The sequence below is a fragment of the Emys orbicularis genome, chromosome 12 (genome assembly GCF_028017835.1).
Source record: "Emys orbicularis isolate rEmyOrb1 chromosome 12, rEmyOrb1.hap1, whole genome shotgun sequence".
Taxonomy (NCBI): Eukaryota; Metazoa; Chordata; order Testudines; family Emydidae; genus Emys; species Emys orbicularis.
Window position 1 is genome coordinate 32,781,160 of NC_088694.1, and position 23,886 is coordinate 32,805,045.

The 23,886-nt window shown below is 47.2% G+C and overlaps 1 protein-coding gene across 1 annotated transcript in view; it reads right to left on the reverse strand.

Moving 5' to 3' along the window:
* Window positions 1–23,886, reverse strand: part of MMP24 (matrix metallopeptidase 24) — a 189,939-nt gene that overhangs the window by 118,318 nt on the left and 47,735 nt on the right. The window contains exons 3-4 of the mRNA XM_065414454.1: window positions 16,776–16,892; window positions 7,260–7,564 (exon numbers count right to left, since the gene is read on the reverse strand). Coding sequence (XP_065270526.1) covers window positions 7,260–7,564; window positions 16,776–16,892 — 422 coding nt within the window. The remainder of the gene's footprint in view (window positions 1–7,259; window positions 7,565–16,775; window positions 16,893–23,886) is intronic.

Consider the following 23,886-nt stretch of genomic DNA (forward strand, 5'->3'; position numbering starts at 1 on the left):
TATTCCTTCTATTGACCACATCTGAATATAGATTTTTTTTTGTTTTCTTAAAAGTCAGATCAATTGTGATTTATTCAAACATTTATCAGCAAAAAATCTTAACTAAAGATACTGAAAATATAGCAATGCAGTCCCTAAAACTCCCAATAATTTCCGTTGGATCACAATTTGTCTTCAACAAAGAGCTACAGCATAATAGAGAAACTCCTCCCCTGCACTCCATCCCCATTACTCCAGTTTCAAGGGCTAGAGCAACAAAAAGGGGCTCTCAAAACCTAGGGATGATTCCTTTGGCAAAGGTACTGTGCAAGATAGCTGTGTGGCTGCCTCCCAAGGACCCCCTCACAAGTCCCAGCATTGGGGCTAGTCTGGGGGCTACGCCGGCATGTCAGGGTAGGGATGCACTATGGATTTTCTGGGATGCGCAGTGGCCCATAAGATGGCCTAGGGAGGCTCCTGTAACTTAGAAAAGCCCCTAGTGCTGTCTAAGAGTATGTCTACACCGCAGACTTAACGTGGCTCTCACCTGTGTTTTAGCCCCAACAGCCCAACCATCCTCATACAAAACCCTTATGCCTGTGTTTAGAACCTTTGCTCATTTGCACAGCTGTGGGTTAAAGCACAGGTTTTGCTATAAGGCAGGCTCTGACCAGCTCACTTTTCATTTAGGATGCAAATGAAGACTGGGTTGCTGAACTCATGTTTTGATCCAGTTCTCCAATACCATCCCACAATTACCTGTGTCTGTATGTTCCAGCCCTTCTAACTTAGGCTAGGTCTACACTGCAGCGGGGGTCCGACCTAAGATACGCAACTTCAGCTACGTGAATACCGTAGCTGAAGTTGCGTATTTTAGGTCGGCTTACCTAGCGGTGAGGACGCGGGAAAGTCGACCGCTGCCGCGCTGCCGCCGACTCCGCTGCCGCCTCCTGCCGAGGTGGATTTCCGGAGTCGACGGCAGAGCGATCAGGGATCGATTTTACCGCGTCTTCACTAGACGCGGTAAGTCGATCCCCGAAAAACCGATTGCTACCTGCCGGATCGGCGGGTAGTGAAGACAAAGCCTCACTCACTTCCCACTTGCTTCCTATGCACTGGGTAGCTATGTTTATATACATGTGTTCTGAGTTTAACCCTTCAGTCCATGTGGCCTATTCCAAGTTCTGCATAGTTCAGATCAGCCAAACAGTCTTAGAAGATGCTGTCCCAGCACTCTGCTAGCTGACCAGAGGAGCCCACCAGGGTTCTGATTAACCTCTAGTGTGAATACAGCAAAGAGCATGATTTTGGGAGAAGCATGTGAAGCCAGCACTGGTATGAAAACCTGCCACAAAATCATAGAAGATTAGGGTTGGAAGAGACCTCAGGAGATCATCTAGTCCAACCCCCTGCTCAAAGCAGGACCAAACCCAACTAAATCATCCCAGCCAGGGCTTTGTCAAGCCAGGCCTTAAAAACCTCTAAGGATGGAGATTCCACCACTTCCGTAAGTAACCCATTCCAGTGCTTCACCACCCTCCTACTGAAATAGTTTTTCCTAATATCCAGACTAAACTTCCACCACTGCAACTTGAGACCATTGCTCCTTGTTCTGTCATCTGCCACCACTGAGAACAGCCTATCTCCATCCTCTTTGGAACCCACCCTTCAGGTAGTTGAAGGCTGCTATCAAATCCCACCTCACTCTTCTCTTTTGCAGACTAAATAAGCTCAGTTCCCTCAGCTTCTCCTCATAAGTCATGTGCCCCAGCCCCCTAATCCTTTTCGTTGCCCTCCGCTGGACTCTCTCCAATTTGTCCACAACCTTTCTGTAGTGGGGGGGCCCAAAACAGGACACAGTACTCCAGATGTGGCCTCACCAATGTCGAATAGAGGGGAATAATCACTTCCCTCGATCTGCTAGCAATGCTCCTACTAATACAGCCCAATATGCCATTAGCCTTCTTGGCAACAAGGGCACACTGTGACTCATATCTAGCTTCTCATCCACTGTAATCCCCAGGTCCTTTTTTGCAGAACTGCCACTTAGCCAGTCGGTCCCCAGCAGTGCATGGGATTCTTCCGTCCTAAGTGCAGGACTCTGCACTTCTCCTTGTTGAACCTCATCAGATATCTTTTGGCCCAATCCTCCAATTTGTCTAGGTCACTCTGGACCTTATCCCTACCCTCCAGTGTATCTACCTCGCCCCCCAGCTTCGTGTCATCCGTGGACTTGCTGAGGGTGCAATCCATCCCATCATCCAGATCATTAATGAAGATGTTGAACAAAACTGGCCCCAGGACCGACCCCTGGGGCACTCCACTTGATACTGGCTGCCAACTAGACACTGAGCCATTGATCACTACCCGTTAAGCCCGACGATCTAGCCAGCTTTCTGTCCACCTTATAGTCCATTCATCCAATCCAATCCATGTGTTTGTGTGTGAGACAGAGACAGAGTGTGTGTGTGCTGGCTGCTGGGGAAGTCTATGAGAGACTGTATGCTATCTCTTTAAGGCACCCACCAGAAAGCTCCTTGTTCAGACCTCAGCAGCTGCCAGCAGCTCTCCTGCTCCTGAGCCCTGTCCCCCCACCCCTGCTCTGTGGAGATGGGGTATATGGGCAGGGGGGAGGGGGACACCCTGACATCAGCACCCCCTCTCTCCCAGCTCTGCACAGCAAGCAGGAGGGTCCTGGGAGCAGCTGGGCAAGAGCTCCAAGGCAGAGGGCAGGAGCAACATGGCTGCAGAGCAGCAGAGGTTGGGGCACCTGAACGCACATTACCAGATTTGTGTGGCTCTGCTAATCAAGTGCACGGCCCTTGATTGACTCCTGGGTGGCTGTGCAACCACGCAGCTTAGAGGGAACACAGGTTGTGGGGAAAGATTTAACTATACCCGAGGAATCTTTTAGTGGTCAGGTGTGATAGTACCAAGTATCCCTCTATTGGCTGATAGAAGGCTGCTGTAGCCACCAGATAGACTCTGAGAGAGCTGAGAGATAGTCCTGATCTTTTTAGGGTCAGTATATAGTCTAAGATCTTTGGAAGGGACACGGATGTCAGGGAGATTTGTTGGGAGGTACACCAAATGCGAAACCTGGACCTAAGTACGGCATGTCATGGACTTTCTACTGTGTAGTAAATACATCTTGTACCTACTTCGAACAGGAGTTCTCTAGGTGTTGGAACCCTGAAGGAGCCATGCCTTGAGGCAAAGAATCCGAGGTTGGGATATAGGGTACGCCTTTGTTCTGCGAGAAGAGGATTGGATTGGAGAGAGATTGGCGGGCACATCACAAGCTGTGACAGGGAAGGGTACTAGGTCTGCCTTGGCCAAGTGGCAGCAATCAGTATGACATGTGCTCCTTCTCTTTTTATTTTCAATGAGACCATCAACAGTAGGAGAAAGGGAGGAAAGGCATAGAGAAGGTCCCTGTCCCAGGAGAGCATCGCCCAGGATGTGTTGTCCTATCCCTGCTCTGTAGCAGTAGCATGGACATTTCTTGTTCAGGTGAGTGATGAACAGGTCTGTGGTCAGTGTCCCCCATTGCCTGAATAGGTCGTGAAGTACTGCCGGGTCTATCTTTCACTCGTGATTGTGTGTGAATTTGTGACTGAGACTATCCGTTACCAAATTTTGTGTGCCTGGGAGGTAAACTGCAAACCGTGACACATCATGGGAGATACACCAGTTCCATAATCTCATCAGCTCCACACAGTGGGAGGGCGACCTGGCTCCCCCTTGTCAATTGATGTAGTACATACAGGTTATGTTGTCTCTTAGATCTCATCTGTGATCCTTTAATCAGCAGGAGGAAATGGGCGCAGGCTTTCCTGACGACCCTTAGCTTGAGGAGGTTGATGTAAAGGGATATCTTCATGGATTACCACCTGCCTTGTGTCATGAGGCTGTTTAGATGTGCGCCCCACCCTGAGTGATGTGTCGGTGGTGAGAAGCAATGGTGGGGGGAGGGTGCGAGAAGGGGATCCCTTTGCAAACATTGGCTGGGTCCTTCTACCAGTCTAAGGAGTTTTTGACCCTAGTGGATAGTGACAGGGGTTTGTCCAGTCTGTCTCTGAGCTGAACCACATGTTCACATGTGACGCCTGGCATGTGGTATCACAGCTGTGCCTGCTGATAAGAAAGGAGTCAAAACTACAACTAAGTACAAGGAGACTAACTATAGAAATGCAAAAAGTGAAAACGATGGTCTTAACGGACTGTGACTAGCTCTGTCTCTAGCCAGGGGCAGTTGAGAAGTAACTGAGGGGGGTTAGCCTGCATACACTAGCTAGCCGGGCCTCATGGACACTGCTAGCAAAGTTCTCCGATCAGCAGCATAAGGACGCAAGCACACCTACAGTGGTTCACCCACAGGGACACTACTCGAAGAAGAATCGTGAGATTCCACCTCAAGACTTGAACTGGATTAACTCAGAGAAATCAGAAAGGGGACAGAGGGCAGTAGTCCTATAACTGCAACACTAACACTAATAATAAGGAAACAATCAGTAATAAAAATGTAAGATCAATATGATTAAACAACTATATTTTGGTCTGAGCCCAATGCACCCTCATTGTAGTATGTTGCCATCAAATTAAGGAAAAACAGCAGCCCATAAAACAGTGTAACATTGGAAAATGCTAACCCACCCTGGTGTTAGGGACTTACCACAGTATGCCTCTTCACTTCAGTTTTTTTAACTTGCCAAATACAATTCTTAATTATGTTGTCACTTTTCAGTGTGAATGGGAAGGGCTGACACCAAGTTAAACACGTTATAAAATAATAAGACGAACAATGCATATTTCCCTCCGGTTTTATGACTCTAAAGCCTCATGTTACACAATATAGAATAGTGACTATGAAGGAAAATATTCAGTCACTTTTGATGGCCTAGGCTGGCTCATACTACTGAGAAGAAGGCTTGATCTTCATGTCAGAGGGTAAAGAATATACTGGGCACCCCAATATTCACAATCGTGGTCTGAGAAAACATGGAAGCACTTCTATGTGGATTTTTACTGGTTCTTTTGAGTGACTCATGTTCTGAATGGACATAAATGCTTAGCCATAGTGGCCAGAAACTGGTATCTGTCTGGCAACCCCTACACCTAGCTAGTGAACTATCCAGAAACTGCATTAAATGTTTAGCTATCCTGGCGTGCCAGAATAGCTAATTAATTTAAATGGACCACAGTTCTTGTGTCCTATGAGAAAAACCAAAGAAGTCTTGTGTTCTTCACATAGAATGTCATCTATTCAGAAATTACTAATTCTTTCTTGATTGAATTTGAAACACAGTTTGCACTCTTAGTGAAGAGTTCCCCACACTTCTTCTGGTTGGACAATTGCACATTACTGTCAACTTGCTAAAACTGTTGAGGGTGAGACAGGTGAAAAGCAAAAAAGCTACAGGTACGCCAGCCAAAAACAGTTGTTAAACCAGGCTCATGGGCACTAGCTTAACAATACTACATGGACTAAATGGGTTCCTCCTGTAGTCAGTGTTAAGAAAGGATCAATATCATATACAGAGAACAGTCTCACATGCCAGACACATTTTGTGAGCTTTTAGCAGGACCTACAATGCCAATTTCAGTGCCCTGCACTGCTGATGTATTCAGTGAATAACAGTTTTGCAAACACCAACGCTTCACGGTAAGGATAAACAAAAATTTGAGATAGTTTGCCTGAGTTTTCTATATAGTTGTGTTAAAAAACAAACATTCTCATCGGGGGCAGAATGTCTTAGATATTAATAGTCTATGTAGCTCTGCTTTTTACTGAGTAGCCCACTTTATCTGTCTGTTTTAAGATTTTTAAAAATTATAAAATTGGCAGCAGCTTTTCTAAAATCGTTCCCTTTTTATGTAGAAAAGCACAATATAGAAAGAGAGCTTTGTTACTGACATACTCCTGGTGGGGTTTTATTTTTTTGGTGAGTCTATTTCAGTTCCAAAATGAACAGCCAACCCTGCCATCAGGATAGAGACAACACTAATTACAAAGAACACGCTTTAGAAAACAAATCTAGAAGCAAAAGGTAATAATACCCCAGCTGAAGGACATCATCTGCAGTGAAAGGGATAATATTCAACCACATGGGGAGAAAGCCCCTACCAACGTGAAATTTCTCTAAACTCTGGCAACAGCACTTATGAAGAAAACATACCGAAAGAGAGCCTACAGTGAGGGGGAATACCAACTGAGTGACACAATAAGGGAGGAACAGACTACCCTTTAAAGGTGAACAGATCCTGCACTGAGGAGACATTACACCTTAACTCAGGCACTTTGATACCATGGTGATGACCCTTCACAGAACTCCAAATTCCTGGTATTAAACATGTTTCTTTTAAGCTACAATGCTCTAATAGTGTTTAAAATTAACTAATCTTTATTTACAAGCATAACTTTATCTTGACAATGCATTTTTTCTAGGAATTGTTCTGAATCCATGATCTTCTCCATGCATATGGATCTGTAATTGGAGTCTTATGTCTCATTTAGCATTCAGTTAAAATAGCTTAACACTCTTTTTCAAACTTGTGAAAGACCCATGTTCCCACAGAAGAAAAGGTCTGAAAATAAAAAAGCAAGTGTTTGGGGTTATTGGAAGGGAAGATAAAACCCGAAAGCACACAAAATTTCTTTACTGTTTAATACACAAAAGATAGTTTTCCTGATTCCCAACAAGCATCTTAAAGTACCAACAAGCCCTCTCTTCTGGCCTGAAACACAGCATGGGAAATTTCAGGCCAAAATAATATTTGGGAAATTAGACATTAAGTCAAAAATGATGAAACTTGCAACTGAAACCTTTTCTGCTTTCTTACCTCTGCACTCCCCACTGAGCAACTGCATCATTGTCTTTGCTGAGCACACTCAGCATCTCAGTCGGCTTGGGATTGGGATGCCGACTTTGCCTCTGTTTCTTCAGCACTCATACCACCTTCCTCCCCTAGGGGACAATTTTCTCTGGAGAGATAGTGGCCCAAATCTTCAAAGACCTGCACAGCTAAGTATACACACATTTTTGCTCACTCCTAAATACATTCATTCATGTGCATATAGGTGAGAAGGTGCATAAACCTCCAATTTGTGCACACACACCAGGGACTTGTGCATTTAAGATGGAGTGCATTTTTTTTTAACTGGGGCCAATCTGTGGAAGAAGAGGGCTCCACTAACCTGCCATTTCCCCAACTAAAAGACTACTGTTGAGTTTACATTCAGCTTGTTCTTGTTTTAAAAATTTGACCTGCAATCTTACCATCATGATTAGAATTTCCCAAAGTCCATGGCTCATCTGAATCAAAGTGAGTATCTCCTCCTATTCCTGGTCCAGGAAAGTAAGCATGGGCTAGGAATCCACCTTCTCCGTCAAATGGAGAACTGTCTCCATGGAAACCAGAAGCAAAAAATATCATAATATCTGCTTCCTTCCTGTCACTTTTAACTTCATGATAAGGGACCTCTTCAAAGGTTAGTGGCGTCACTCTCTGCCAAACATCAAATGCCTGACGAATGGCTCTCCTTGTATCAAGCTCTCCAACCTTGGGGGTGTGGTTGTGTACACTGTGTGAATGAGAAGAGAAGGACTGATTAAAGGCACACATCCTATTCAAGTCTTCCTATTACAACAGCTAGCAATTCTTGTACATAGGCAAAACTGAACAGGGTCTCCATTTCTGCAGACACATAATTGTGCCTGCAACTATTTGCACCCGTAACTTAGGTCAGTTTTAGCCCTCATCCAAAGCCCATTGAAGCTAACGGGAATCCTTCCTTGACTTCAGTGGATGTTGCATCAGGTCCTGAATGCCTGACCACATTCACAAATTAAGGACTTAGATGTCTACTTTGAAAGTGCAAATTATTGCAGGTAAATTTGTGTGTCTGCTATTATCCTGCAAAAATGTAGGCAAGTGTATAAGAAACTGGCCCTTAAATACTTTCTAAGCAGCATACCTATCACTAAATTACGGTGAGCCTGACTGATCGCCTTTACTCACAGTAGTAGTTCAAATGAAACCTATGAGACTACTTGAATGAGTAAAACCTCACCAGCGTGACCCAGCTGCAATTTTGTGCAACTCCATATGTGACATTTTATGCAAAATATGTTATGAACTAATTTGTTTATTTACAAATAACTTGTATATAGCCCCAAACTTCATTTTTTAAAATGGTCTGGATTTAGGACTGGCAAAAGGTGCCAGCTTGTGACCCCTGGAAAATGTAGTCCTCAGTTTGTGTGCAGGGCAACAACAGTGCAAGCTTCCCAGATACTGTACTGCCAGGCCTGCTTCTCAGAGGCACAGGGGCAGTTAAGTCTCCAGGGCTTCTCTGCTGAGTCTGCCAACTAGCACCAAGTGCAGTGGTGAACAACTCCCCTGGAAGAGGCTGGATTCAAAATGGTGACCTACACATGAAAGGCTCTGTAGCTCAGTGTCTTGAGGCATCTACCCCTCAAATAAATGCTAATTTAAGATGGGGGTCATATATATGTATAATATACAAAAAAACTCTTAAGATACTATCAAGGCTGTCAACTAAAGCTTCGATTAGTCTGAAAATGCCAGTATTATGGACACCTGTATAACCTGTTCAGCCCCTTGGCATGTGGATTAAGTCACAGTCTTTACTGACACGATCATATACTATGTTTTCTTCCCCCATGGGACAGCAGCACGGTCTGAACCCAAGACTTTCAGATCTATAGAACAGACCTCAGCCACTCAAGCTATAGGAATAACCAGAAGCAGAAGCACACTGTTATCCTTTATATGAGAAAGTCCCTAAAGGGGGCATAATATACAGTTTCCCAATGGATTATACAATTGTTTGTGAGCCAACACTGGAATGTTGGTTTCAGGATCCCTGGGTTCTATTCTTGACTCTGGGAGCAGGCTGTGCTCTAGTGGTTAGAGCAATGGATCCAGACAGTACAGCTTATCACATGATTTTTCACTCTCATTCTGCAAGGCAGTGGGGCAAATCTAATTTTAGAGACTCGTATTCTGGTCCCAACACAACTTGAGCTGTGCAGCTTTTGAGTTGGCTTATCTATTAAATAAATGCATACTAATTGACTCCCCTAAGGTAGGGTTATGAAGTCTGGAGCGGACGGGAGACCATGGCTGATGGTTTATCTGAGGCCCACTAGGCCGACCTGAGCCCTTGCGAGGGCTGCGGGAACCCCCAAGGGTACCAGGGTCCGGCCACTGGCCCTGGGGCACAATGCAATGGGCGGTGCCGCCTGTAGAGTGGGTAACCCCGGTGCAGGGCCGTGGCCCACTGGTGTGGACTCCTGTTGGATACTGGAGTCCGAAGAAGAGGGATCATGTCTGGGAGGCCAGGATGGTGCCAATCGTTCATCCTGGTTGCAACGGTGCTGATCCCGGCACAGCAACGGGGATCTGTCTGAGGGTGATGAGTCCCCGGGCCAGGCTCCCGGAGACTGAACACATTCGGTGGATCTGCAATGGTGACCCGGCGATTGACGCCTTGCTTTATAGGTGCCGACTCCGTGGGTGCTCCGGGGCTGGAGCACCCATGGGAAAAAATTGGTGGGTGCTTAACACCCACCGGCAGCACCCCGCCCCCCCACCCCAGCTCACCTCTGCCTCCGTTCTGCCTCTGCCTCCTTCCCTGGGTGCACCGTGTGCCCACATTTTTCCCCTGGCTCCCAGTGCTTGCACCGCGAAACAGCTGATTCGCGCGGCAAGTGCTGGGAGGGAGAGGGGAGGAAGGGGAAACCCACGCGCTTGGGGAAGAGGTGGGGCCAGGGCGGGGATTTGGGGAAGGGGTCCAATAGGGGCAGGGAGTGGGCGGAGTTGAAGCAGGGACTTTGGGGAAGGGGTTGGAATAGGGGTGGGGCAGGGGCGGGGAAAGGGTGGAGTCGGGGCAGGGCCAGGGGCGGGGGAGGGGCGCGAGCACCCACCAGCGCTGGGGAAAGTTGGTGCCTATGCCTCGCTTCTTAACTGAAGCCAGTCCATCGAGCGGGAGCAGGAGCGAGTTGGCCGTTGAGATGGGGAGCGTCGACCCGATCACGGCAACCTGTACCGCTGCTCCGGTGACCAGTAACAAGGCTCTTGGGACCGTTGGCTTGTGTCCCTGGAGCGGTGCCACACACTTGAGGAGTGGCTAGGGTCGGTCCCGGTATCAGGGCTACAGGGATGGGCGCACCTCCATGGGCCTGCACCAAGTCACCGGCGATCTGTGTCTCAAGCCTGGCGAGCGGTGTCCCGAGTCCAGAGACCAGTAAAGGCTCCTTCGGGCCGGCCTCCCTATGTCTAAGCCCTGGCAGTTCTGCGCGGGTGAGCGCTGGCAGGACACTCAGGAGGAGAGCGGTGCCGCACAGATGGAGACCACTGGAAAGGTCCCATGGCAGGTTTGCCCTTAGAATGGGGCACCGCCACGGCTGGTGTGGGCGGCACCGGTAACACTCAGATATCCCGTGTCACCTGCAGGGCCTCGGACGTCGATGGCATGTCCACATGCCAGAGGCCCACGTCGCTCTCCAGGGTGGCAGACGCATCTCGGGATGGGCTAACCCACTCAACCTGAGCTGAGGCCCGACTCCCACACAGAGTTGAGGAGCTGCCCTTGATGGGTCCTTGCTCCCCTCTGGCCCTCTCCTTCCCTTTATGGGACATCAGAGATTGTCCCTTCCCAGCCTTTCTTTGCTTCCTGGCCGGTGCTGGGGAGGGGGAATCAGCGTCGGTCTGAAGACAGCACCGGCCGAGTGCTCCGTACCGATGCCACGGTACTAGGAGCAGAGTCTGACATGGATGGCTCCAGTGCTGGTGCTAGCGCCAACGCCATAAGGAGCACCCGGAGATGTATGTCTCGCTCCTTCTTTGTCCAAGGTTTGAACCCTTTGCAGATCTGACACTTGTCACTGATATGGGTCTTGCCCAGGCAGCTCAGACAGCTACTATGAGGATCGCTGATGGGCATCAGTTTTTTGCAGCAATCACAGGATTTGAAGCCTGGGGATTGGGCCATGCCCCATCCCTAGGCTGAGTCCTGTCCGGGACTAACTACACTAAGGGATCAAGTATCAGGGGGTAGCCGTGTTAGTCTGTATCTACAAAAACAACAAGGAGTCCGGTGGCACCTTAAAGACTAACAGATTTATTTGGGCATAAGCTTTCGTGGGTAAAAACCTCACTTCTTCAGATGCATAGAGTGAAAGTTACAGATGCAGGCATTATATACTGACACATGGAGAGCAGGGAGTTACTTCGCAAGTGGAGAACCAGTGTTGACAGGGCCAATTCAATCAGGGTGGATGTAGTCCACTCCCAATAATAAATGAGGAGGTGTCAATTCCAGGAGAGGAAAAGCTGCTTCTGTAATGAGCCAGCCACTCCCAGTCCCTATTCAAGCCCAGATTAATGGTGTTAAATTTGCAAATGAATTTTAGTTCTGCTGTTTCTCTTTGAAGTCTGTTTCTGAAGTTTTTTTGTTCAATGATAGTGACTTTTAAATCTGTAATAGAATGACCAGGGAGATTGAAGTGTTCACTTACTGGCTTTTGTATGTTACCATTCCTGATGTCCGATTTGTGTCCATTTATTCTTTTGCGGAGGGACTGTCCGGTTTGGCCAATGTACATGGCAGAGGGGCATTGCTGGCACATGATGGCATATATAACATTAGTAGATGTGCAGGTGAATGAGCCCTTGATGGGGTCCTCTGATGGTGTCGCCAGAGTAGATATGGGGACAGAGTAGGCAACGAGGTTTGTTACAGGGATTGGTTCCTGGGTTGGTGTTTGTGTGGTGTGGTGTGTAGTTGCTGGTGAGTATTTCCTTCAGGTTGGGGGGTTGTCTGTAAGCGAGGACTGGCCTGCCTCCCAAGGTCTGTGAGAGTGAGGGATCATTTTCCAGGATAGGTTGTAGATCGTGGATAATGCGCTGGAGAGGTTTTAGCTGGGGGCTGTATGTGATGGCCAGTGGTGTTCTGTTATTGTCCTTGTTGGGCCTGTCCTGTAGTAGGTGATTTCTGGGTACCCGTCTTGCTCTGTCAATCTGTTTCCTCACTTCCCCAGGTGGGTATTGTAGTTTTAAGAATGCTTGATAAAGCTCTTGTAGGTGTTTGTCTCTGTCTGAGGGGTTGGAGCAAATTTGGTTGTATCTTAGGGCTTGGCTGTAGACATCGTGTGATGTGTCTTGGATAGAAGCTGGAGGCATGTAGGTACGTATAGCGGTCAGTAGGTTTCCGGTCTAGGGTGGTGTTTATGTGACCATCACTTATTTGCACTGTAGTGTCCAGGAAGTGGATCTCTTGTGTGGACTGGTCCAGGCTGAGGTTGATGGTGGGGTGGAAATTGTTGAAGTCCAGGTGAAATTCTTCAAGGGCCTCCTTTCTCGTGGGTCCATATGATGAAGATGTCATCAATGTAGCGCAAGTAGAGGAGGGGCACTAGGGGACGAGAGCTGAGGAAGCGTTGTTCTAAGTCAGCCATAAAAATGTTGGCATACTGTGGGGCCATGCGGGTACCCATAGCAGTGCCACTGACTTGAAGGTATAAGTTGTCCCCAAATCTGAAGTGGTTGTGGGTGAGGACAAAGTCACAAAGCTCAGCCACAAGGCGTGCTGTGGCCTCATCAGGGATACTGTTCCTGACAGCTTGTAGTCCATCCTCATGTGGAATATTGGTGTAAAGAGCTTCTACATCCATGGTGGCCAGGATGGTGTTTTCAGGAAGAACACCAATGCATTGTAGTTTCCTCAGGAAGTCGGTGGTGTCTCGAAGATAGCTGGGAGTGCTGGTAGCATAGGGTCTGAGGAGAGAGTCCAAATAGCCAGATAATCCTGCTGTAAGAGTGCCAATGCGTGAGATGATGGGGCGTCCAGGGTTTCCGGGTTTATGGATCTTGGGTAGCAGATAGAATACCCCTGGTCGGGGTTCTGGGGGTGTGTCCATGTAGATTTGTTCCCGTACTGTAGCTGGGAATTTCTTGAGCAATTGGTGTAGTTTCTTTTGGTATTCCTCAGTGGGATCAGAGGATAGTGGCCTGTAGAATGTGGTCTTGGAGAGTTGCCTGGCAGCCTCTTGTTCATAATCCGACCTGTTCATTATGACTACAGCACCTCCTTTGTCAGCCCCTTTGATGATAATGTCAGAATTGTTTCTGAGGCTGTGGATGGCATTGCGTTCCGTACGGCTGAGGTTATGGGACAAGTGATGTTGTTTGTCCACAATTTCAGCCTGTGCACATCTGCGGAAGCACTCTATGTAGAGGTCCAGTCTGTCATTTCGACCGTCAGGAGGAGTCCACGCAGAGTTCTTCTTCTTGTAGTGTTGGTAGTAGGGTTCCTGTGGGTCAGTGCACTGTTCAGTGGTGCGTTGAAAATATTCCTTGAGTCGGAGATGACGAAAGTAGGCTTCCAGATCACCGCAGAACTGTATCATGTTCGTGGGGATGCTGGGACAGAAAGAGAGTCCCCGAGATAGGACAGACTCTTCTGTTGGACTAAGTGTGTGGTTGGAAAGATTGACAATGTTGTTAGATGAGTTGAGGGTACCACTGTTGTAGCCCCCTGTGGCAGGTAGGAGTTTAGATAGCTTACTGTCCTTTTTCCTCTGTAGAGAAGTGAAGTGTGCATTGTAAATGGCTTGTCTCATTTTTGTAAAGTCCAGCCACGTGGAAGTTTGTGTGGAAGGTTGGTATTGTATGAGAGTCTCCAGTTTTGAGAGCTCATTCTTGATCTTCTCCTGTCTGCTGTACAGGATGCTGATCAGGTGGTTCCTCAGTTTCTTTGAGAGTGTGTGGCACAGTCTCTCACCATAGTCAGTGTAGTATGTTGATTGCAATGGATTTTTTACCTTCAGTCCATTTGGTATAATGTCCATCTGTTTGCATTTGGAGAGGAAGATGATGTCTGTCTGTATCTGTGCAAGTTTTTTGTTGAGGTTGATGGATTTCCACTCCATACGGCTAAATTTAGTGCCTTGCATGGTATCAAATATCAGGGGGTAGCCGTGTTAGTCTGTATCTACAAAAACAACAAGGAGTCCGGTGGCACCTTAAAGACTAACAGATTTATTTGGGCATAAGCTTTCGTGGGTAAAAACCTCACTTCTTCAGATGCATAGAGTGAAAGTTACAGATGCAGGCATTATATACTGACACATGGAGAGCAGGGAGTTACTTCGCAAGTGGAGAACCAGTGTTGACAGGGCCAATTCAATCAGGGTGGATGTAGTCCACTCCCAATAATAGATGAGGAGGTGTCAATTCCAGGAGAGGAAAAGCTGCTTCTGTAATGAGCCAGCCACTCCCAGTCCCTATTCAAGCCCAGATTAATGGTGTTAAATTTGCAAATGAAAATTTGCACATCTACTAATGTTATATATGCCATCATGTGCCAGCAATGCCCCTCTGCCATGTACATTGGCCAAACCGGACAGTCCCTCCGCAAAAGAATAAATGGACACAAATCGGACATCAGGAATGGTAACATACAAAAGCCAGTAAGTGAACACTTCAATCTCCCTGGTCATTCTATTACAGATTTAAAAGTCACTATCATTGAACAAAAAAACTTCAGAAACAGACTTCAAAGAGAAACAGCAGAACTAAAATTCATTTGCAAATTTAACTCCCTGCTCTCCATGTGTCAGTATATAATGCCTGCATCTGTAACTTTCAGTCTATGCATCTGAAGAAGTGAGGTTTTACCCACGAAAGCTTATGCCCAAATAAATCTGTTAGTCTTTAAGGTGCCACCGGACTCCTTGTTGTTTTTGTTACACTAAGGGAAACTACTAACAACTTTTACGTATTTACAGAGTAAAGTTAATCTCAACAGATTCAGAACGAGAAGGCTTGCCAAAGCAAGAGATGTTCCAGCACCATCACTGGCGGTAAGAAGGAACCGAGGGTGGTGGGAGCCAGTGGCACCCCTTATACCGCACCATATGGGCACCACTGCAGAGGGTGCCAGAGCCATTCTCCTACGGATACCGCTGAGGGAAAAACTTCCGGCACCAGTGTATGTGGCGAGCACACACACCTACAATGGAATGGACATGAGCAAGCACTTGAAGAAGAACCATTCTTGCCAAAGTCTCTAATGACCTCTTCCTGGCCAAAGCTCCGAACCAGTACTCCATCCTCATTCTACTTGTCCTGTCAGCTGCCTTTCATACAGTTGCCCATGCTTTTCTTCTGGAAATCTTGTCCTCCCTTGGCTTCTATGACTCCGCCCTCTGCTGTTCTCCTCTTCCCTCTCTAATCACTCCTTCAGTGCATCCTTCGGGGGATCCTCCTCATCCTCCCTCTAGCTTTCTGTGAAGGCTCCACATGACTCTTTCCTTGTCCTCTTCTCTTCTCCTTCTACACCTTATCTCTGGGTAATCTCATCAGTAAATACAAATTCAACAAGCATGTCTATGCTCAGGGATTAAAAATCTACATCTTTATTGCAGATCTCCTCCTTCAGTCCAAAAATTAAAATCTCAGCCTGTCTCTCCAACATCTCCTCGTGGATATCTAGCCATCAGCTCAAACTCAACATGACTAGCTCTTAATCTTCACTCCAAGTCCTGGACCTCACAACTGGACACTGTATTCCAGGAATGGTCTAACTAATGCTGTATACAATAGCAATATGCCCTCCCTACTACTACTTGACACTCCCCCGCTTACATCCAAGAATCTCATTAGCTCTCTTAGCTACAGCATTTCACTGGGACCTCATGTTCAGTTGGTTTCTACCATGATTCCTAAGTCCTTTTCCAAGTCACTGCTTTCCAGGATATAGTCCTCCATCCTGTAAGTGTGACTTATATTCTTTGTTCCTAGATAGAGGACCTTGCATCTGACTGTATTAAAATACTCTGTCTGATCTGTCTTTATCATTATTTACCATTCCACCAATTTTTCTGCCATCTGCAAACTTTACCAGCAACAAGTTTCATGCCAAGAACAGATGCCTGCAGGACTTGATTAGAAGCATCCCCTTTGGATGATAATTCACCATTAAACAATTACTAGATATTTTTCTATAGTTCCATTATCATGAAGTTACACAATATAGATAATTTTAGAAATGTTTTCACTAAGTTTCTGTAGCCTGTAAAAAGTAAAAGTTAGACTGAAACTCCTTTCAGCTAAAACCAATGATTTCAATACTTAATTTAGTTTTAATATAAATGTCATAAAATGTTTGCAGAAAATTTCTGACAGCGTTCATTATGACTCTGGACTTGAAACATACTCAGAATATTAGATATATAAAAATAAATATAAAAATAAGAAATGTGTTTATTATTTTAAAGTGGCAAAACATTTTTGAGTGCTTCACAGAACAAAAAGAAAAGACATCCATTTGTAATATTCAGTACCAACTCTGAAAAACTGTCACTAAAACGCGTTCAGGGTTTAAATGACATAATCAAAAAGCAGGTAGGGAACAAATAATTGTTAGGTAGCACTTTTGATTGTCATTTAAGCCAAGGGCCAGATTTACAAAGGCACCTAAAGATGCTGATAGGCACTTATTGAGATGTCCAAAATAATTTAAGCAGGTTTGGCGCCTAACTAATGGGACCTAAATACCTTTGAAAATCTGGTCCTAAATGCCTTAAATAATTTTGAAAATGGGATTTAGACTACTAAATCACTTAGGCACTTTAGAAAAACATGGAAGGTAATTTTTTTCAAAAGTTCAGCGGGCCGTATGTATTAAAAGACATTTTCACTTTTCACAGCTCAATATAAAATCTACGTCAAACTATTCTTCACCCTTTAAAAAAATTAGAATATACCTGTATGTTATATGCTTCTGCCTCCATTTTTGTCCAGTTAACGCATATCGCTTATTTCTTCGGCTATGGCTTATATGGGGATGATCAGGAACCCCACATCGAGGCTTCTTCATCCATCTAAAAAAAAAGCCCAAAATAAACCACTGGTGAAAAGGTGTTAAATCTGGGAAACAAGTTAGATGTGATTTTTACTGTTCGTTAAAATTGGTTTGACTCTCGGTTAGTCTGAACCAGGGTTTACAAGAACAAGGAGAATGACCTTGTCCTGCAAAATATAAGGAGTGTACTGAGCAGAACGTTTTAAGATAAATCAAGGCCATTTGCACCATTCCCAAAAGACAAAAAGGTCTGGTTAAAAACTCTTATCCACGCTAAGTAAAACAGTGTATTGTGGGAAAGTGGAAAAGAAGTAAGAGTTAGTTCTGGGAAGTCAGACGGCAAATGGATTTTGAGAAGAGACAGGAAAAGATTCCTAGAAGCAGGAGACAGAAGGGGGAAAAAAGAAGGGAAATAGGATGTGAGTGAGAGGGTGAGGCTGAAAGTTACTGAGGTAAGTCCAGCAATGGGAGCAGTCAAGAATGTTCAGGGTGAAAAGCCTACGCTGGAAGTTATTCCCATTGGACCTCGTTCAGTAGAAGCTGAGGACTGATAGTTCAGTATTTTAGTCACACTCACTCACACACACACACACTCACTCTCTCTTTCTTTCCCCCGCCCCAGTCACAGAAAGGCATACCTATATCCTTGAGGGTATGTCTGCACTGCATCTGTGACCTCTACAGCCTTTCTTAGTGGGACTTTCACTAGCATGCTAAAAATAGCAGTGTAGACATCGCTTTGAGGCTGCGGCTTGAGTTGGAGCTCGGTGCCTCAAGCATCTGCAACATCTACATGGCTATTTTTAGCACAGTAACATGAGCCATATACATGAGTCTGTCCACACGGCCTGGAAGGCTTGTTCCCAGACGCAGCACAGACATCCCTCAGACAGTTGTTTAGGAGAGCTGAGGGTGTCCACCAGTTCTTGCAATGTCCATGGACTGAATCATAGATTCATAGATTCAAAGACCAGAAGGGACCACTGTGATCATCTAGTCTGACCTCCTGAATAACACAGGCCATAGAACTTCCACAAAATAATTCCTAGAGCAGAGCTTTTAGAAGAACATCCAATCTTGATTTAAAAATGGTCAGTGACAGAGAATCCACATGACCCTTAGTAAAGTGGTTAACTATTCTCATTGTTAAAAATATATGCCTTATTTCCAGTCTGAATTTGTCTAGCTACCGCTTCCAGGTATGGGATAGTGTTATACCTGTGCTAGATTGAAGAGCAGATTATTAAATATTTGTTTCCAATGTAGGTATGTATAGACTGCAATCAAGTCACTCCTTAACCTTCTCTTTGTTAAGCTAAATAGATTGAGGGTATGTCTACACTACGAAATTAGGTCGAATTTATAGAAGCCGGTTTTATAGAAATCGGTTGTATACAGCCGATTGTGTGTGTCCCCACATAAAATGCTCTAAGTGCATTACGTCGGCGGACCGCGTCCACAGTACCGAGGCTAGCGTCGACTTCCGGCGCATTGCACTATGGGTAGCTATCCCACAGTTCCCGCAGTCTCCGGCGCCCATTGGAATTATGGGTTGAGATCGCAATGCCCGAATGATGCAAAACAGTGCCGCGGGGGGTTCTGGGTACATTGCGTCAGGCCCCTCCCCCTCCGTCACAGCAACGGCAGACAATAGATTCGCGCCTTTTTACCTGGGTTACCTGTGCAGACAACATACCACGCCAAGCATGGAGCCCGCTCAGCTCAGCTCACCGTCACCATATGTCATCCGGGTGCCGGCAGACGTGGGACTGCATTGCTACACAGCAGCAGCAGCTAACTGCCTTTTGGCGGTAGACGGTGCAGCATGACTGGTAGCCTTCATCGGTGATCTGGGTGCTGGTAGCTGTGGGGCTGGCAGCCGTAGGGCTGCATTGCACCAGCCCCTTACCTTTTGCCTTTTGACAGTAGATGGTTTATTACGACTGGTAACCGTCCTCGTCATACAGCAGTGGCTATCAATCATTGGCACCTGGGCAGACATGCTCTGTCCTATCGAACTGTCTTAACGATGATGACTATCAGTCGTAGTATACTATTTTCTGCCAAGCGCCCAGTATTGTCTGCTAAGCACCCAGAAGAGGCCGAGGGCGATCTGGGTGCTGGCAGACATGGGGCTGGCAGACGTGGGGCTACATTGCTACACAGCAGCAACCCCTTGCCTTTTGGCAGTAGATAGTATATTATGACTGGTATCCGTCATCATCATACTGCAGTGGGTATCAGATCGTGCAATAGGCCTGAAGGCTAACTGCCAAGCGCCCAGTGTTTGCTGCCAAGCACCCAGAAAATGCCGAGGGCTATCAGTCATGCTGCACCGTCGTCTTAAGATGTAAAAAATAGATTTGTTCTGTATTCATTTCCTTCCCCCCTCCCTCCGTCAAATCAACGGCCCGCTAAACCCAGGCTTAGGAGTTCAATCTCGGGGGGGGGGGCATTCTGTGTGACAGTTGTTTGTATTTCTCCCTGATGCACAGCCACCTTTCTTGATTTTAATTCCCTGTACCTGTACGCCATGTCATCACTCGCCCCTCCCTCCCTCCCTCTCTCCTTCCCCTGGTCCTTCAGATACTAGTTTCGCGCCTTTTTTCAGACCAGACGCCATAGCTAGCACTGGGATCATGGAGCCCGCTCAGATCACCGCGGCAATTATGAGCACTATGAACACCACGCGCATTGTCCTGGAGTATATGCAGAGCCAGGACATGCCAAAGCAAAACCAGGACCAGCCGAGGAGGAGGCGATTGCAGCGCGGCGACGAGAGTGATGAGGAAATGGACATGGACCTAGACCAAGTCACAGGCCCCAGCAATGTGGAAATCATGGTGTTCCTTGGGCAGGTTGATGCCGTGGAACGCCGATTCTGGGCCCGGGAAACAAGCACAGACTGGTGGGACCGCATCGTGCTGCAGGTGTGGGACGATTCCCAGTGGCTGCGAAACTTTCGCATGCGTAAGGGCACTTTCATGGAACTTTGTGACTTGCTTTCCCCTGCCCTGAAGCGCCAGAATACCAGGATGAGAGCAGCCCTCACAGTTGAGAAGCGAGTGGCGATAGCCCTGTGGAAGCTTGCAACGCCAGACAGCTACCGGTCAGTCGGGAATCAATTTGGAGTGGGCAAATCTACTGTGGGGGCTGCTGTGATCCAAGTTGCCAGGGCAATGAGAGACCTGGTGATATCAAGGGTAGTGACTCTGGGAAACGTGCAGGACATTGTGGATGGCTTTGCTGCAATGGGATTCCCAAACTGTGGTGGGGCGATAGACGGAACCCATATCCCTATCTTGGCACCGGAGCACCAAGCCACCGAGTACATAAACCGCAAGGGGTACTTCTCAATGCTGCTGCAAGCCCTGGTGGATCACAAGGGACGTTTCACCGACATCAACGTGGGCTGGCCGGGAAGGGTACATGATGCTCGCGTCTTCAGGCACTCTGTTCTGTTTCGAAAGCTGGAGGAAGGGACTTTCTTCCCGGACCAGAAAATAACCGTTGGGGATGTTGAAATGCCTATCGTGATCCTTGGGGACCCAGCCTACCCCTTAATGCCATGGCTCATGAAGCCGTACACAGGCAGCCTGGACAGGAGTCAGGACCTGTTCAACTACAGGCTGAGCAAGTGCCGAATGGTGGTGGAATGTGCATTTGGGCGTTTAAAAGTGCGCTAGCGCAGCTTACTGACTCGCTCAGACCTTAGCGAAAAGAATATCCCCATTGTTATTGCTGCTTGCTGTGCGCTCCACAATATCTATGAGAGTAAGGGGGAGACATTTATGGCGGGGTGGGAGGTAGAGGCAAATCGCCTGGCCGCTGATTACGCGCAGCCAGACACCAGGTCGGTTAGAGGAGCACAGCAGGGCGCGGTGCGCATCAGAGAAGCTTTGAAAACTAGTTTTGTGACTGGCCAGGCTACGGTGTGAAACTTCTGTTTGTTTCTCCTTGATGAAATCTCCGCCCCCCCACCCACCCGGTTAACTCTACTTCCCTGTAAACCAACCACCCCACCCTCCCCTCCCCTCCCCCCTTCAAGCACCACTTGCAGAGGCAATAAAGTCATTGTTACTTCACATTCATGCATTCTTTATTAATTCATCACACAACTAGGGGGATAATTGCAAAGGTAGCCCGGGATGGGTGGGGGAGGAGGGAAGGAAAAGGACACACTGCAGTTTAAAACTTTAAAACTTTAACACTTATTGCTTGGGAAATCATCTAGGGTGGAGTGATTGGGTGGCCGGAGGCCCCCCCACCGTGTTCTTGGGCGTCTGGGTGAGGAGGCTATGGGACTTGGGGAGGAGGGCTGTTGGTTACACAGGGGCTGTAGCGGCGGTCTCTGCTCCTGCTGCCTTTCCTGCAGCTCAACCATACGCAGGAGCATATCAGTTTGATGCTCCAGCAGCCGGAGCATCGACTCTTGCCTTCTGTGTGCAAGCTGACGCCACCTCTCCTCTTCAGCCCGCGATTCAGCACGCAACCTCTGCTCTTCAGCCCGCGATTCAGCACGCCACCTCTCCTTTCGTTCATATTGGGCCTTTCTATAATCAGTCATTGACTGCCTCCACGCATTCTGCTGTGCTCTGTCAGCGTGGGAGGCAGTCTGTAGTTCTGTAAACATTTCATCATGCGTCTTTCGCTTCCGCTTTCGAATATTCACTAGCCTCTGTGAAGGAGAAACATTTGCAGCTGGTGGAGGAGAAGGGAGAGGTGGTTAAAAAAGATACATTTTAGAGAACAATGGGTACACTCTTTCACGTTAAATTTTGCTGTTCACATCACACAGCACATGTGCTTTCGTTACAAGGTCGCATTTTTCCTCTTATATTGAGGGCCTGCCGGTTTGGTGTGAGAGATCACTCACGCAGTGCCAGGCCACAGATTTCAGCTTGCAGGCAGCCATGGTAAGACACAGTCTTTTGGCTTTTTTAACCTTGTTAACATGTGGGGATGGTTTAAAACAGTACTGCTCTCATTAACCATACCAAGCACCCGTTGGGCTGGCCATTTAAAATGGGTTTGCAATGTAAAAGGAGGGGCTGCGGTTTCAGGGTTAACGTGCAGCACAAACCCAACTAATTCCCCTCCCCCACACACCCAATACTCTGGGATGATCACTTCACCCCTCCCTCCCACCGCGTGGCTAACAGCGGGGAATATTTCTGTTCAGCAGAGCAGGAAGGGGCACCTCTGAATGTCCCCTTAATAAAATTGCCCCATTTCAACCAGGTGACCGTGAATGATATCACTCTCCTTAGGATAACAAAGAGTGATAAGGAATGGATGTTGTCTGCATGCCAGCAAACACCAGGACCATACGCTGCCATGCTTTGTTATGCAATGATTCCAGACTACGTGCTACTGGCCTGGCGTGGTAAAGTGTCCTACCATGGCAGACGGGATAAGGCAGCCCTCCCCAGAAACCTTTTGCAAAGGCTTTGGGAGTACATGAAGGAGAGCTTTCTGGAGATGTCCCTGGAGGATTTCCGCTCCATCCCCATACACGTTAACAGACTTTTCCAGTAGCTGTACTGGCCGCGATTGCCAGGGCAAATTAATCATTAATCATTAAACACGCTTGCTTTTAAACCATGTGTAATATTTACAAAGGTACACTCACCAGAGGTCCCCTGTGTGCCCACATGGTCTTGGGTGAGTTCGGGGGTTACTGGTTCCAGGTCCAGGGTGATAAACATATCCTGGCTGTTGGGGAAACCGGTTTCTCCGCTTCCTTGCTGCTGTGAGCTATTTACATTATCTTCATCCTCATCTTCCTCGTACCCCGAACCCGCTTCCCTGTGTGTTTCTCCAGTGAGGGACTCATAGCACACGGTTGGGGTAGTGGTGGCTGCACCCCCTAGAATGGCATGCAGCTCCGCGTAGAAGCGGCATGTTTGCGGCTCAGCCCCGGACCTTCCGTTTGCCTCTCTGGCTTTGTGGTAGGCTTGCCTTAGCTCTTTAATTTTCACGCGGCACTGCTGTGCGTCCCTGTTATGGCCTCTGTCCTTCATGGCCTTGGAGACCTTTTCTAATATTTTGCCATTTCGTTTACGGCTTCGGAGTTCAGCCAGCACTGATTCATCTCCCCATATGGCGAGCAGATCCCGTACCTCCCGTTCTGTCCATGCTGGAGCTCTTTTGCGATCCTGGGACTCCATCACGGTTACCTGTGCTGATGAGCTCTGCGTGGTCACCTGTGCTCTCCACGCTGAGCAAACAGGAAATGAAATTCAAACGTTCACGGGGCTTTTCCTGTCTACCTGGCCAGTGCATCTGAGTTGAGAGTGCTGTCCAGAGCGGTCACAATGAAGCACTGTGGGATAGCTCCCGGAGGCCAATAACGTCGAATTCCGTCCACACTAACCCAATTCCGACCCCCTAAGGCCGATTTTATCGCTAATCCCCTCGTCGGAGGTGGAGTAAAGAAACCGGTTTAAAGGGCCCTTTAAGTCGAAAGAAAGGGCTTCGTCGTGTGAACGTGTCCAGGCTAAATTCGAATTACGTGGGTAAAGTCGACCTAAACTCGTAGTGTAGACCAGGCCTGAGTCTATCACTATAAAGGCATGTTTTCTAATTCTTTAATCATTCTTGTGGTTCTTCTCTGAACCCTCTCCAACTTTTCAACATCCTTCGTGAATTGTGGATCCCAGAACTGGACACAGTATTCCAGCAGAAGTCGCACCAGTGCCAAATACAGAGTTAAAGTAACCTCTCTACTCATCCTTGAGATTCCCGTTTATGCATCCAAAGATTGCATTAGCCTGTTTGGCACAGCATAGAACTGGGAGCTCATGTTCAGCTGATTATCCACCACAACACCCAAATCTTTTTCAGAGTCCCCCATCCTGTAAGTATGGCCTACATTTTTTATTCCACCATGTATACATTAATATTTAGCTGTATTAAGATACATACTGTTTGCTTGCTCCCACTTTACTAAGTGATCCAGATTGCTCTGTATTAATGATCTGTCCTCTTCATTGTTTACCACTCCCCCACTT